The 17,717-nt window shown below is 37.5% G+C and overlaps 1 protein-coding gene across 6 annotated transcripts in view; it reads left to right on the top strand.

The window, feature by feature from the left end:
• LOC140146752 (protein disulfide-isomerase TMX3-like) overlaps positions 1-12,874 on the top strand; it is a 57,394-nt gene extending 44,520 nt beyond the window's left edge. For 4 of the 6 annotated variants that reach the window (XM_072168626.1, XM_072168625.1, XM_072168628.1 and 1 more), the window contains 3 exons: positions 422-490; positions 6,325-6,612; positions 11,895-12,874. In XM_072168626.1, the coding sequence (XP_072024727.1) occupies positions 422-490; positions 6,325-6,570 (315 nt within the window). In that variant the 3' untranslated portion in view covers positions 6,571-6,612; positions 11,895-12,874. The remainder of the gene's footprint in view (positions 1-421; positions 491-6,324; positions 6,613-11,894) is intronic. The other 2 variants (XM_072168630.1, XM_072168629.1) reach the window with 1 other exon arrangement.
• Positions 12,875-17,717: the final 4,843 nt, after the last annotated feature.

The raw sequence follows: 17,717 nt of genomic DNA, 5'->3' as shown, positions 1-17,717 counted from the left end.
TAATGTATGTATGTATGTACAAGCCTTGCCGTTTGAGGCGAACGATAGATCTCGCTCACCATTGCTTGCCCAAACTCAGTTCCACTCATTTTCCACTCGCCATAGACACTAATTATCGCTCTCTGCGAATCCATCACCCAATTTACATTCAAATTTCAGCACTTTCAATATAAGATAGGGTATCAACAGTCCATAGATATTTCATGTTTGAATGATCTTTCAGACCTACATGTAGAGAGTGATTCGACCATTACATATAGAAAGTGTTTTGACAACTCGCCTGGCATCATGCTTGTGAGCGATTGACCACTCACCTTTCAAATCTAGACGGCAAGACCTGTTGTAACTAGACCACTCCCACTGGCTAAGAATATGATAATTAATGACTCATATGTTTCTTATGTTTTGTTTTCATTTCCAGGGGTTTGGTGGCAATAGTATATTTAGGAAAATCTACAGGGTTTTATACGACATAGTCAAAAGTGTAGTTGTAAGTATAAAAATACCAAGTTTATTTGAGCTATTCCAGTTGAATTCCATACATGTACACCCCTATGGAAGACATGACCTTAATCTTCCACACAAGGGGTGAAGATTTCAAATGGAGTCTCCCATTCAGGTAACCTCATTTGAAATTCACACTCCCTGTGTGGAATATTATGGCCATGTTTTCCATACAGGGTATATGAATTTTAACTGGAATAGCCCATTATCGAGGGCTTAAAACCAGAACTGGCAATGTACAAAATTGATATTTCAAGTTTAAAAGTTTGATTCTTTCTGAAAAAAATCAGAAATTCTAGTCAAAATACTAGAGCTTCTCGATCCAATTCTACTTGACAGAATTGTTAGATTAATTAAGGTCACGTTTTCCATAGGGGGTTGTTTGGATTTCAACTGGAATAGCTAGCCCAATGGTGGACCAAATCCTAGTACCTGAAAGTAGACATTACCAGCGTTCGATATAGGGCCGGTCAGCCGGCCATTGGCCTGTAACTTTTTGGTCTGGCAGGTAACTTTTCTGACTGGCATCTAGTTGCCGGCCCGGCTGGTCGGTAACTTTTTAAGGTCAAGCCCGGCTGGCCTGTAACTTTTTGAGGCCTAATTCGAACACTGGACATGACCATTCTGGTTTTCTAAGACTTTGTTATATAACATCATAATACACTTAAACTGCATGATTCTTCCTTCATTTTTCTATCCTTCTTAAATAGTGCTGCACTTTTCCCCAAAATCCTTGGAATAATTTGAGACATACTGATCTATCGCAATAGAAATGTAATAAACATCTCAAAAAAAGTAACTAGCCCCCTTAAATAATGGCCATTATTCAAAAGGGGCTATTGTATTACAAATCTGTAAAAAGCGTTGAAGCAGAATATATTTCAAGCATTTTGACACCTCATTTGATACGATAGCCCAGAAAACAATAAAACATCGCTCAATTTAATGTAGTGAGGTCCAGATTTGAAAGTTGCACTTACATACAAATTTTAACAAAACAAAAACACTCAGATACACAGATTTCCTTCCATTACACTGAATACAAAATCAATACAATTTACTGCAACTTTCAAATCTTGGATTACATTGATTTAGATGTATGCTGTGACATCAATATTTAGTCAATTGCTACAAATGAGGTGTCAAAATATACAGAAATAAATTCTGCTTCCAACTCATTCTACAAATTTGTAACACAATCACCCGTTTTTGAATAATGGTCATTATTTAAGGGGGCTAGTTACTTTTTTTGAGATGTTAATATAATGGGCCAAAATTATGCATACCTGGTTTAATTATTTTTATCCCACACCACCTCTTGACAAAACATTAGACTGCTGCCCTCAGTCGTCAACCGCCTGGATTGACGACTGAGAAAACTACGTGGAAAAAAAGTGACGGATTTTGCAACAGGATTCCTGTGGCATAGAGCATGCGCAGTTGTGTCCAAATTGACCTTTTGACCGAGTTTGTTGTTTTTAGAAGTTCAGAGCGCGATCTTGTCACAGCGGGCGCGGTACAGCGACGCTGGTACACGGGCGCCGTTAGTCAGTCGCGCTACGGCGCACAACCAAAGTCGCATTGAATAGTTTTCAGAAGTCCGTCATGATATGGGCTGTAAGATAATCAGTCGTCACTACGAAGCATACACAGTACATGCGAAGTGTAGACGGCTGATTGGAATTAGTCTAACAAAACATTTCATTGGTACCGTGCACAGATCCAAGATGATCAAAATACAAGGGACGGAGGTGCTTTGAGGACCCCAAAAAATGGTCAAAAGTGGGCTGATTTCAGGGTATGGGGACAGCACCCCTTGAATAACCCCCTAGACCCGCTACTGAAATGTAACATCACTTGAGTCCAAACAGTTTTGAAATAAACACTATTCTTTTGGCATCCATTTATTGACTCCCTGTAAGATTCGTGCAAAACTTTCACAAAGTGTTTATCATCCATCTCTCTTAAAATTATTGACAAATAACCTGTTGCTAATGATATGTCTCAAATATCAAGGATTTTGATTGATTCTTAATTCACCCTTCTCCTGTAAATAGTATTCTTATAATCTGTTTGCAGTTGCAAATAATAGGTGCTAGAATCAAGTTTGCTTTGTTTATTATTATTAATAAGTTTTCAAACTTTTAAAAAGTTTTATTGAGTTCCTGACATTGTCCTTCTTCCTGTACACTTGTCGCTGCAAATGGGTGTGTATTTGTGGGATAGATTTTTTTCTGAAATTAATATTAATTGTAATAATATTTCATTATTGTATCACTGTTTTAAAACCGATTAGAAATGTAAAGAGACCGTTTAACAAACCTGTGGTGTAGCTTAGGATGTCAAAAAATCAGTAAAGGGAAAAACAAACTTTTTCTGTAATTTCCAAATTTAGGGTCAGCATTCTTTACTACAGTCTATTTTCCTACATGTCAAGGTTATGATCAGTCTAAAAAGAACAATCAAACATTAATAACAAATAACAGGTACATGTAATACTATTATTGATCTTTTTTTTCCTGACTCTTCATAACTGTTAATAATGATACCTAACATTAAATCTGTATTTAAGATCAAAAAGATTCAAATAATCAAGATGATTTTAAGAGAGTTGACTGTTCAAAAGTGTGATTAGTTTGAGTAAGGTTTGATCTTTCCCTAGAGAAGTCCTTTTGAGAGGGCTGAGCTTTCAGAACTCTAGCGAGTGCCATCTTCAGAGCAACTAAATAAACAAGATGATGCACCTTTATATTCACTAGCGTAATTGTGATTAGTTGTAAGGCTACACACGATGTAGAGCATTTTCAATATTGTACTAATAGTAATTTTAGAATGAGCATGCTGGTTATCAATCTTCTGTGGCAGGTCAAAGGTCAAGTAAGGTTAAATTTATCCCCTGTATAATTATTTGTGCTGGAAATAATTAAAATGGCCATGAATTTGGCTATTCTAGTCGAAATCCATACACCCCCAATGGAAGACATGCACATAATCTCCCATACAGGGCATGTGGTTACCTGAATGGGTGATTCCATTTGAGATCTACACCCCGTGTAAGTTGGGGCGTATGGATTTCAACTGGAATAGCCAATTGTCACACCCAAGACAATAAAGTAGTTGATAATTAATATTATATCACTCGTACATAAATTCTAGACAGTTCATTGGTCGATTACCATTTGGTATATTTATCATCTCCTAATGCCGTTTGATTGGTTTAACCATTCCAACGATACTTATGCTGCACAATATGTAACACACCTCCAAGCCTTTGTCAGATATGCATGTTCTGTATGTGCAGGGAAGAGGGCTACTATAATTAAAAACAATGATAAAAAGAATTTATCGCGTCTGACGTCATCTGTCAATCAAAATTCGAGCACGGTTTGTTTACAAGTGTCGTGATGATGACTTGCTGAATGCGGCGGTATAACCGGCCGCCTTATTGTTAATTTTGCACTTTCAAACATGCAAACCATCTCAAAAGTTAGGTCTTTATAGCAGGAAACTTTCTTTGGCAAAGGCACCATGTCAACAATGCCTAGAAAAGTTGCTTTTTGCCTTGTAAAAGTACATAATTTTCGCCATTCACTGCTATTCCTTTTCTCCGATCAGCACCAGATAAATCGACCTTCCTTTTACGCGCTATTAACCTGTGTTAACCAATCAAGGATCGTAATTGACAGTGACATCAGACGCGATAAATTCTTTTTATCTCTTGTCTTTAATTACAGGCGGGATTTACGCGTAGGTTACTTGTACCCCATTGGGTGTGTCCATTATATTACAGGTAAATTTGGATACAAATTTGGTAGAACTTCATGTTGTGTTGCAAAGTATGAAATGTTCTTGAAATATTGAATTTATGTACGAGTGATATAAAAGATGTTAAGGGGGGTACTACACCCCTGCCCAATTTTGTGCCTATTTTTGCATTTTTCTCAAAAGTTATAGCGCATTGGTGACAAGTAAGATATGTATATTATAGGGGCAAGGACAACAACTACTGCACTAAAAATTCAGCAACTCAAGGCAAGTAGTTATTGATTTATTGATCAAATATTGGTTTTCCCTCATTTTTGACTGTAACTCCACAACTGTTGACTGTGCTGAAATAAAATTCCCAGTGCAGTAGTTGTAGACCTTGCCCTATAATATAAATATTTTACCTGTCACCAATGCGCTATAATTTTTGAGAAAAATGCAAAAATAGGCAAAAAATTGGGCAGGGGTGTAGTACCCCCTTAACCATCTTAAACTCGGGTAATGATCAAGATTGAATCACTCCGTGACAGATGTATTGTTCCATTCCTCTCGGCGGTTCTCGCTTGTGGAATAAAAGTTAATTTAAATTTGTTACTATAATCAAAGACAGAATTAATAAGACTAGTATGCGTCTGACATCATCTGTCAATTAAACTTGGCACAGTTTGTTTACGGATGTTGTGATGATTGAGTTTCTGAACGCGATGGTAAAACAGCGTGCCGTAGGGTTAATTTTGCACCTTCAAATATACAAACCATCTCAAAGGTTAGGTCTTAGTAATAGGAAACTTTCCTTCCTGAAGGCACCATGTCAGCAATGCCTTGAAAAGTTGCTTTTTGCCTTGTAGAAATACCATAATTTTCTGTGATTCCTTTTCTTCGATGAAGGCACCGATGAGTCGGCCCTCCTTTTACATGCTACTAACCAAACAAGGTTCGCGGGGAGTTTTATTGATACTGACGTCAGACACAAACGAGTCTTTTTAATTCTGCCTCGGATAATAGCAGATCATATTTTAATCATATAGGACTATTCAAGTTGAAAGCCATACACCCCCTATGGAAGACATGACGTGAATCGTCTATACAGGGAGTGTAGATTTCAAATGGAGTCACCCATTCAGGTAACCCCATATGAAATTCACACTCCGGGAGATTAAGGTTGTATCTTCCATAGGGGGTATATGGATTTCAACTGGAATAGCCTAAATTTACAGTACTTGGTAGACAGCTGCCATTTCTGTCCTAAAGAGACTACCATACATTACTGGTCACTCCAAGATATTTTGGTTAGACATAGATTACAAGCCCAACACATGACCACCCCTACCACCATCACTACCAACCATCACTGTCACCATCATCATCACCATCATCACCACTTCTGCCTCCGCAACTAGGAACCAACCATCACTTCTATCCTCCTTGCTTTGTCCTTCATCCTCTTCCATTCTTGATATTCTCCCATCAGTGGTGTAGCCACCAGGGGGGGGTGTAGCAGCAGGGAAGTTAGTTGTCTGAGGGAGTAGCATACAGGGAAAGGTGTCCCCCAGCTGGAAATACTGGGACAAAATTGACCATTTGTGATGTGCATCTTCCTTTTGGTCATCCCCTCCAATGGGGAGGGGGTGGGCCACCCATCCCTTCCAATGGGGAGGGGCCACCTATCCCCTCTGATGGGTATCCCAGTATATTTACACCTATTTAACTACTACCTTTCCATTCACCACTACCCTATCTTAATTCTTGACTCTCCTGGGAGGCACCCATCCCATCCAATGGGGAGGGGGTAGGCCACCCGTCCCCTCCAATGGGGAGGGGGTGGGCCACCCATCCCCTCCAATGGGGGAGAGGCACACATCCCCTCTGATGGGTATCCCAGTATATTTACACCTATTTAACCACTACCTTTCCTTTCATCACTACCACCCTATCTACATTCTTGACTCCTCTCTGGTGGGCACCCATCCCCTCCAATGGGGGGAGAGGCACCCATCCCTTCTGATGGGTACCCCAGTATATTTACACCTATTTAACCACTACCTTTCCTTTCAGTCTATGTGGATGGAAGCCCCCATCTTAACCACCGTCATCATAGGCATTCCCACGCTCGTAATCGGCACTATGTGCTATTGCATGTGGACGGTCGATCTCCATGACGAAGAACAAGACGACGAAGATGATGAGGATTCGATGAATGAAGACGAAAAAGAGCCTGTGGCTGGGTTAGAAGGGGATGATGAAAAAAGGGCCTTACTTGATCAACCTGCCACGGAAGATAAACATCTAAAATCCGAGTAGATTGATTTGGACTCGTTTTGGTTGGTCCCCCTTATATAAAGTGTATGTAGATTTTAGTGTTCTTACGATGTTGAATGTTAAATGGTGTCTTGTTGTTGTATTAAGCTGGATCAATGTTGCTAGGTTTCTGTTAGCATGCATGGTGCAGAAGAAACAACTGGGATTCAGTTGTTTATTGCTTCACAAGCTTAGTGGTGATGTCAGTCCTTATGGACTATTCCAGTTGAAGTCCATGATACACCCCCTATGGAAGACATGACCTTAATCTTCCACACAGGGAGTGTGAATTTCAAATGAGGGCTACCTAAATACATGTAGGTGACTCTTTTTGAAATCTACACCCATTGTTTGGAAGATTAAGGGCATGTCTTCCACAGGGGTGTATGGATTTCAACTGGAATTTGCTGCCATAGTGCACACATTGGTATTACTGGTTCAAGCCTGGGCTCATACACGAATTATGATATGCCACAGATTTGTGTTGTGATCATTTCGATCAGTAGTTCGTAACAAAGAAAGCGTGATCCACAAAGTTTTGAATTAAATCAAATACTGGAACTTGCATTTTTTCAACTTTCCGACTTCAGGCAACTGACCCGCCTAGCTGGTCATGTGACACCCGCTATAGCTTCTAGGGATCGTCTTGTCCCATGTGTGAGATAAGTTGTATCTCAGTTCCCCTTTTCTTATTAAATGAGCCACTGAACCAGTTGCTGGGTCAACTGGCTCACGACCCTGGATGCCTTGTGGCAATTTTCCTATGCTATCATTTGGGAATTTAAGTGCACTGGTTTTTTTTAATCTTTCTATGAAACAAAATCATGTATGTTAGCCATTTTTGATGCTTTGATAGTTTTGATTGTAATAATAAAAAAAATAAAAAAACAGCAAAAATCCAGCTTAATAAAGATCTAAGTAAATATTTATGTCTGCACTGCATTGGACTATTCCATTCATTCTGAAATCCACACTCTCCCTGTGGAAGATTTAGCTGAAGTCTTCCACAGAGGGAGTAAAAATGCAATGTAAAATTTATATTAAAGGCAGTGAAAATGTGAATAATGGGTGAAGAACTGCCAAACCTATTATTTACATTTTTACTGCCTCAGACATTGCGGTGTAAAGATTACTGCATTACCTGTAATGAAGAGAGATTGCTTTGCCAATGTCCATAAAATAAGGAAGATGAATCCCAACATTCTAATAGTTGTGGACCTACATGTAAAAAGCTAAAAATATGCTGTACTGCTTATTCACTAGTGCAGTCTATGCGTAGAGGTAGCTTTTTTTTTGTCTTTATAAATTGCACCCATGTGTCCACCAGCCATAGACTAATACAGACTATTTTCCAACAGTCAAAGTCCCTGTGCATTGTATGCTGTGAATTCTCGCATATTCATGAGGGCCAATGTTCGATCATGCGTATCTAACAATCACGCCAGCGTTGCATGCTACACGAAATAGTGTTGCTTGTCTTGGCGTTTGTGCAAAAGACCATAAAAATATGCGGTATGTGCGTAGCAGTTTCTTCTGTCGCACATCATGGAACGATCGGCCCTCATCGGGTAATGTTGAGACTTTGTAGAGGGTTCTTCTGTATCTTTTTAGTCCATGCTGCCAGCATTTTCAATGGACCCTTACGTTTTGATACTGCCCCCATGAAATGCGTACTGATATCACTGACTGCACTAGAGAAAAAACAGTAGTTAATCATGATTTGCCAGCTTACAACTGAAGTATGATGGGCTTTGTTGAAGGTGTCTACCCACTATGTCGAAGGTTTGTTATATCGAATGTGAAGTTTACTATGACAAATATCAAATCAGGTTCGCTATGTCGAATAGGAACCATAGCTAGGTTAAGTTTAGGACTAGTGCTAGGGTTAGATTTTACATAGCAAAACTAAATTCATATTCGAAATAGTTAACCTTGTCCTCATTTCATATTTGACATAGCAAACCATATTTTCAACATAGCAAGCATTAATTATTCGACATATTGAACCTCTGACATAACAAGCTGTAGCCTTGTGGAATTGGTAGCATGATTTGATGGTTGTCTATGATGTCTTGAGATTTTTTGTTACTACTAGGGTCAGGATATAGTTATATGTTTTATGCCTGCATTTTGTTCCTTCGTTAAGCGGCACAGTGGATTATTCCAGTTGAAATCCACACTGCCCCTATGGAAGACATGACCTTTAATCTTTCACACAGGGAGTGTGAATTTCAAATGGGGTTACCTGAATGTGAAATTCCATTTGAAATTCACACTCCCTGTGTGGAAGATTAACTGTGCTTTCCATAGGGGTATATGGATTTCAACTGCAATATCCCAATGTGATGCAGCAAAAATCACTGAGAACAAAACCGTAAACTATTTGAGCAGAAAATGGCAGTGACAAATGAAAAGTTGCAGCAAAGAAGAGAAAATACAGCAGCACATTGTGCAATATTAATGTTTGCTGAGACTAGTATACTTACTAGTCTCAAAATGTTTGTGTGAACAGTTCACAATTTGATAGATTTTGTATCCACTCATGTATCTAGGGTCTTTGATATTGCCAATAAACTTGAACATGTATAGGCCGCATTATGCCGCAAGCTGTATGATCTTATGCTTACATGAAGGCAATACCCATTTACCATAACGGGAAAATGCACACAAAAACTTAAGACGGTATACTAGCCTGGTCCCTTATATTGGTAATGGCATGTGGAATGTGTTGTATAAATGTTTTTGGAATGAGTTGCATGATGCATGTATGTTAAAATAATTGTTTGTTTGAACGCAAGTTGGTAGTAAGTGCATAGTAATAACAGAGCTCTTGCGATCTTTTTACATGCAAGTATCAAAATGTACATGTATATATCTGTGCATTTGTCAACATTAAACATAAATTTTATAACACCATTCTAAAGTCAACTTCACAGTATGAAGAAAAACATTGTTACACATTAAACAACAGCAAAAAAGACATTAAAAACTAAATATCAAACTCTAATATGCAATATACAAAGGATAGTGTGGGCTACAAATTGGCATTGAAGGTACTGTTAACAGTATGTAGATACAATTGAATATTTTGAATTGTTTGTTTTTTTAATTTTATATATATGTGACACGATCAGGTCCATGGGGGCCAAAGGCGGCAAATTTGAAACTGAGATAAAGGTAAAAATATGGAGTAAAAAAACAATCAAATACATAAGAAAATAGACATGAAAAAACTTCAAAACTTTAGAACCAAGTATGCTATACCTTTGGTGTTTTCAGTAAATGATAGCCTATTGTATGTATAATGTAATAAATACAGTAACTCAATTTAAAAAAATGCCTCCTTTGGCCCCCATGGACCAGATCGTGTCACATATCAAGTCATAAATTATTATTAGTTTGGCTGCCATATATAGCTAAATACTCTTTTCTCTTAACCTGCAACTTGCTATCTTCATGTTTTATCCAAACTATCTGTATCTAAATATGTTTTTCTTCAATGTTTCTATTAAATATCATATCTCTTCAATGAAAAAATTTGATAATGCAGTATGTATAAGCTGACATGTGTGCGCCAAATCTGTCATTACGCTACATTGTTTTTCTTAGTGTCTGAGACCCTCTATTTCAAAAGTGCATAACTGACAATTTCATCAAAATTCAGTTATGACCACAGATGAGTCTAGGTATATGAACTACCCACAAAATATCCAAACCATAAATGTGGTTTATAAAAATGTAGTGTATGGGAGCAATCAACCATATTTGTTCATCATCTCAAAAAAGATCAATATGTCAGTTACGCCCTTCTGTTATGGTGCAGCATAATCTTGAAAGTATACCAAGTCTCAGTTTGGTTGTGCACTTTTATGTAAGACACGATAGAAAGCTTGTTGAGAAAGTGTGTTTTTCTTTATATTTACTGAAATAAGAAGGAAGATTTCTTTCACAAATCTCACATGCTTTAAGTAAGCACCTAGCACATAATTACGCAGTGCCACTGATTGGTTGCTCAGACAAACTGCTGCGTGTAGTTGGCAACATTATTATTTTAAGGCTTTATCAGTCTGTACAAAATATCTTGTCTACACTCGGTTTCAGCTAGAATGGCAGTCCCTTGCTCAGATTGATGCGAGCGCCCTGTTAATAAGCGACTTACGTGGAGCTTTGTGTTCCTTCAAGGGCGCCAACCAACGTTTTGACGCACAATCGGCCAATCAAATTATCGGTCTGTTGCTATGATTGACAGATGATTAATTCAGCCAATCAGAACCCTACTTCCATGTTTACATTCTGCAAGCTCGCAAAATGTAAACAACTGCCATTCTTCTCTGACAAAACTGTAGCTGCAGTCAACAATTATATAGAGGCCGGTTTGATTATATCTTATCTATTGCATAAAACATGAAAATAACCTGCTCTGAAAGAGTAAATGGCTATTCTCAGTGTCTACTGCTAGTGCTGTACCCAGCCAAATTTAACAGCCTCATGTGAGCGATAAGAACAAAACGTAATAAAAATATGAACTTACTCTAATTCTATCTTCCTTTTGATGTCAGATTTTGTCTTTATCAGATTGCTTTTATGTTTGTAGCAGCATATGTATACAATAAATGCTTGTTCCAAAAATGCAAAAAACAGAAACATTGATGAATAAGGGTTCATCAAATTAAGCCCCTCCCAGCTCACAAATACTGATGCAAGCAAACACTGTTTAAAAGGAATCTGCTTCTTATATAGTCTGTCAACTCAGAAGTACAAAGTAAATAGACCTCACAAATTGGAGGTATGAGAAAAATTATTTCAGTGTAATGTGTGTGTAAATGCTTCTTTTGGATTGCCAACTGCTGCGCAATTTGTACTTGCTGAGCGCACCACGCTCTTTATACGTCATGTTTTTTAACACGCACAAAGCATCAACCCCCAATGCCACAGATTTACTTTGTACTTCTGAGTTGACAGACTATAGTAGAAATTTGATTTGAATGAACACAGCTTCCAACAGCTGTATGCGATCCGACGGCGATCGTATCTCTACAAATTTCAAAATACAATGCAAAAAAACACACAACCTTGGGTACTTTATGAAAATACTAACCAATCACAAGTGAGTTAGCATGGTTGGATTCACTGCCGCGTTACGCACATACAGGCAGTCATCATACAGTGTAGGCAGACAATCGTCACACTGTAGGCAGCTGTGTTCATTCAAATGAAATTTCTACTAGTGTTTCTGCTGTTGATACCTTCCCTTGGCAGTTTTGAAACTAGTTAATTCTTACAATTTTTTTTTGATTTTTTTTCCTTCTTTTTTTTATCATTCACAGGCAATGTGGAAAGCATCCCGTTTGTCACCACAGGTCTTTTGGTGATCCCCTTCGTCCTTATGATATTCATCTGTTATAGCATCTGGAGTGCGGAGCCGTATGAAGACGCAACCAGATAGGAAAGAAGGGAGTATGATTACGCTCAATAGTTCACAAAATGCAAGTAATGAAGATTTACACCAGGATGAAACTAATTCAATGCATGCAAAGTCAGAGTAGATAACAAATGAGCTATTCCAGTTGAAATCCATACACCCCATATGGAAGACATGATCTTAATCTTCCACACAGGGGGTGTGAATTTCAAATGGGGTTACCTGAATGGGTGAATCCATTTGAAATGTACACCCCTTGTGTAGGGACTAAGGTCATGTCTTTCATAGGGGGTGATGAATTTCAACTGGAAGAGCCCAATGAAGACTCCAGGTGCAAAATGGGATATACACCATGTGTGCTGCCTTGTGTTCATTTTATTAACCCCCATGAGTACTACCTGCTGATTGGTTATAAGATGACAATTGTGATTTATTGAGCCAATCAGCAGCATGGTAAGAGTGGTTGAGGGCAGTAGATGCTTAAACCATGAGTACTATGTGCTGATTGGTTATAAGATTACTATTGTGATTTATTGAGCCAATCAGCAACATGCCTTAAAGAATGGTTGAGGACGGAAGATGCTTAACCTCATGAGTAATATGCTGATTGGTTATAAAATGACTATTGTGATTGAACCAATCAGCAACATGGTAAGAATGGTGGTAGGGCAGAAGAGGCTTAACCCCATGAGTACTACCTGCTGATTGGTTATAAAATGCATTTCGATGGGATATGAATTGTGCCTCTTGGATAATGTTACATTGAGGTCACTCTTATTCAGTTTGGAAAGGAGTATTTGGGTCCTCGCTGACAGCCCGCCAATACATTGTAGGTCACACTTATTTGGTTTTGGAAGGGGTCATGCAACGATTACGTACTACCCTGTACTCAATGTTATGCAAAGAAATACACAGGGCAGCCATGGTCTATATCATATTTGCATCTGAACTCTTAATATATATATAGAAGTATATATAGATATAGAAGTACTTAAGTTGTCAAATAGATTTATACTTATACTCTGTCTTGCCTATAGTGTGAAGTAATAGCATTCCATCAAATGTTGAACATCTCTATCAGCGAAAGAAATTCAGGCAAAATTCCACTATACTTCATTTCACCTTGAGTCTAGTAGTGATGTTAGTACTTTGAGTTGCACGGCAGCCAGGGCTGACAAAATGCCCATGTCAGTGTTATGGTGCTACGGTGTCTTAAGACTAGAAGTATAATAAAACTATTTCTCGTTTTATTATCAGCTAAAGGGAGTATCCCATTATGCTTAGCGGTACCATAATAGAACTAAAATGTGCCATAGAAAATGTACACAAAATCCCTCACTTCAACTTTCAATAACTGGCTGAAATCAGGTGAGCTTAGACTTTTGTTTGCAAAAATATGACCCCTAAAGTATTGTGAAACTATCCATAGCTCTCAATATCTAAGCAGCTCTTGTTTATATTTTGTATACATTTGCTATGGAGCATGCAGATATACTGCAATGCATGATGGGATACTCCTTTCAGCTGCTGTGGTCACTTAGTACTCTTGATATTATACTACGATCAGCAAAATACATACATCAATATCCAAATTTGAGGTGAAACTAATTATAGGTCAGGCTAGACTGAATAAACATTGCACAAAAAGAAGGTCCACACTTCTGAGTGGTCACAAAATAACATAATTGATTAAGAACATTGAAATTGAACTTTCAAAGAATTTTGTTAGCTGCAGTTTGACAGCGCGCTTGGCGTAAAAAAAATTTTCAAGATCATTGAGATTTTAACGATTTTATGAACATTTTGTTAGATTTGAAAACTTGCAAATTTGATCGGATCTTGTGGCATAAAATTGCTTAGCCGGAGTGCAACATCGGTATATGTCATGATTCGGGCGAGTTTAGGTATGGATGTGCCGTTGAATGGGTTTTCCATACACCCCCTGTGCAAGATATGACCTTAACTTTCCACACAAGGAGTGTGGATTTCAAATGGAGCTACCTGAATGGGTGACTCCATTTGAAATCTACACCCCTGTGTGAGAGATGAAGGTCATGTCTTCCATAGGGGGTGTATGGATTTCAACTGGAATAGTGTATTTATTTTAACAGTGTTGCCAGTCTTCAGGAAATTTCCTGATTTCAGGAAATTTTACTCGGATGAACCTGTACAAATGTATAGGCAAAGTACATTTTTCAGGAAATTTTTTGACAACACTGACTGGCATCTCATGGTGTAATTTGAAAGTGGACACATCTACATGTACAGTGACGCATAATTTGGAAATTTTTTTTGGGTGGGGAATGGGAAAAGTTCGAAAAATTACCCATCCTTATACCAAAATTGAGCTAGAAAAATGGGTCATGTTTGCGGCACATCCCTGTATGGTCATTTGTACCGAGTAACCCCCCCCCCCTGTTCATGATGGGATCTTTACCACACTCAAAAGCAACCAGAGTATATAAATACATGTAGATAGTGTAGTTAGATTTTTATAGCACTAAGTTTATATTATATGGACAAAAATTGTCTTGTTTTGTGTCAATATTTATAAAGTACATATCAAATATCATGTGACATGAATTCAACCAATCAAATAATGATCTTAAAGGAGTATTTTGTGATCCTAGCATCCTCTATTTATGTCATTTTTCATTAGATATTCACGAAAATAACCTATTCCCAAAATTTCAGTTGATTCCGATTTTGCGTTCGCGAGTTATGCATGGTTATGTGTATTACACTGCTCCATAGACAATGCGTTGTAATTTTGTTCTGGTGCACCAGAACGAAATTCAAATTTCACGATATCTTTGCTTAACGAATTAATCTGCAAGAAATATTTTGTACATAAACATTATGTAGCCAGAGGTTTCCAGTGGTATAAAACTCTCAACTTTTTTTTAGAAAAGTGGGGGATGAGGCTGTGGACCACGAAATGCCCTTTTAAGGGTTAGTATAAAAAGGTTTATCAATAAATTGAAATATTGGGCTATTCTATTTGAAATCCCCTCTCCCTTAGTTCCATGGAAAATAATACTGCTGTTATGTCAATTAACTATAAAATTCTGCATCGACTCATTTATCATTGCAATCCAGTTGAAAATGTGGAAAATAATTAAATCCTGGAGGATTTTAAGTGATATTTACAGAAATTTTTCCCCTATTTGGTAAAATTTTTGTGAATTTCCAACACCTTCTTTGCCTTTTGCACACTTTTTGGATGAAAAGTGTTGGATCAGTCATAGCTAAACCAATTGAATTTTGGTTGGAATTCTATATTCTTCAAGGGGGAATCGGGGAATGTGGTTTTCAAAATGGCGTAGCCCTTCTTGAACAAGTTGACAGCATTATATGTATGCATCACAAACTCACCTATGCATACTGAGTATACCCTTGTGTCATTGCCACAAATTTTTTGTGCCAAATTTGGTAATATACCGTATTTCCCAAGGGGGGGGGGTTTATTCAAGGTCAATTTTAGAACGATAATTCCCATTAAAATCATTAGGTAAGCTTAAAACTCATGCTAAAATGACAAACTGTGAACTAGAAACACTGACTTCTGGTTCACTTCCGGGTTTCCAATCCAGATTTTCGCCAATTATTGACACTATTATCGACTATGTGGGCAACTTGGTATTAAAGCTTACTACACAAGATGGAAATATCGGCATTTTTGAAACATCTTGGTTGAAAAAAGTGGTGGGGGCGTTTATTTGAGGGGGGGGGCAACTATTTGACTTAAATACGGTATGTGGTAAATTAACAGTTTTCAACCTAGATGTGGTGGCATGGGGATGTGAATGCAAGGAAGATGGTCAAATATCTGAAAATACACCCTAAACATGTTGAAATACACCCTAAACATGTTGAATTATTTTGCAATAGTGGATTTTGGTAAAACATTTCAAATCCCAAAAATTATGAAAACAAATTCCCTATCACATCACAAACTTATAGTGACAGTAGTGAACGCAGTACTGTTTTAAGAAACAGGGTGTGGTTAAAAAGTAACATGGTAATTTCAAATGTATTTCATTTTCAAAGGTGTGGTTTGCAAATGAAAATAGCTATATTGCAATAAGCAATTCCAGTTGAGATCATACACCCCTATGGAAGATATGACCTTAATCTTCCATGCAGGGAGTGTGAATTTCAAGTGGGGGTTACCTGAATGGGTGACTCCATTTGAGATCTACATAGGGGGTGTATGGATTTCAACCAGAACATCCAAATTTGCAATACTTAATTAACCTTTATATGATTGCGAATATATGTTGATTGTCAGATTATTTTGTAGGAATGTTGCATTACTTTTTAAAACAGGTATTGTGGATAAAATATTTCTCGCGCAATGAACTAAAGTATGCACAAAAAGTAACACAGCTGTTATAAATACGCTTATAGCTTCAGAACTAATAATTGTTTCCATAATATTTCTACATAGAAAGAAGGATGATTTATTTACGCGCATTTTGATACCCCATTTGTCAAATATCGTTCAATATTAACAACACAGTAGTGCTTTTAAAGAAAAATACCCAAATTTAAAAGTTGCAATTTACAGTGATCAATGGTTATTACGCAAGCATTGTGGCACGTAAAATCCTTCCATTATCTTCGCACTGACTTCAAATCAATACAAATAATAGCTGCAACTTTCAAATTCCGGCATTTTGATTTAAAAACAATGCTGTACTGTTAATATTGAACGAAATTGGACAAATGAGGTATCAAAATGCGCGTAAATAAATCATCCTTCTTTCTATGTTGAAATATTGTGAACACAATTATTAGTTCTGGCGCTATAGGCGTATTTATAACAGCTGTGTTACTTTTTGTGCAGTCTTTATTTCACATATTCAGTAGCTTATTTAGCAGTTCATTTTGACTTTGTTGTTTAAAAACTGCAGCAAAATGGTTATTTTTATGCAAAAAAAAGAGACAGGACGAATTTTTTAATTTTTTTGATGTTCAAAATACAAAATCAATAAAAAATAACACTCGGTGCTGTACAAACATATAACTTTCATATTAAAGTTTAGTACAGTTTGTCCACTCTGAAGTACAAAGTGATAACGCACGTGTTAACAGTGCGTAGTACTGCGTCTCTGCTGCAGGTATGTCGGCACAATGTGTGCGTCCACGTTGGTACTTTGTACTTCAGAGTAGACTGACTGTAGTTAAACTGATTTGATAATTGACTTGTAATCAACAGGGGCAGTTTGAGGCATATTCTATAAATCTTAACTTAAAGAAAACATTTTCAGGCTACAGTAAACAAATTTATTTTCTTTTTGCTTAATAACTTAACCTTGTCAGGTTTGTTCATGTTTTGATACACCATATATATTTTGAACTAATGACATTTGGTATTGCACTTAAGTAGAGGTAGACAGTGACTTAACTTTAAAAAGTACTTGCAATTTATTACTGAAATTCATTAGCATAGTTGATGAAATTTATGAATTTGTGATTGTGTTCAACATGTTGGCATAACTTAGCCTCCACGGCAGCCAGTTTGGTTCCGCACCCTCCACACAAACAGTCTGCCAATGATAACGAACGAGGTCTTTTTGATTGGCTAGCCGTTTCCCATGACATCATCCAGCATGTGCTGCTCGCGTATCTGATTATTCAGCCAGGAGTTCAACCCGTGGGCAATCAAGTTCCTGGATGGAGCACTGCTGTTCGGTTCTCATTGACTTTGCATTGTCACCCTCTT

The sequence above is a fragment of the Amphiura filiformis genome, chromosome 2 (genome assembly GCF_039555335.1).
Source record: "Amphiura filiformis chromosome 2, Afil_fr2py, whole genome shotgun sequence".
Lineage (NCBI taxonomy): Eukaryota > Metazoa > Echinodermata > Ophiuroidea > Amphilepidida > Amphiuridae > Amphiura > Amphiura filiformis.
The sequence above is the reverse complement of the archived record's forward strand: the minus strand, read 5'-3'. Positions and strand labels throughout refer to the sequence as shown.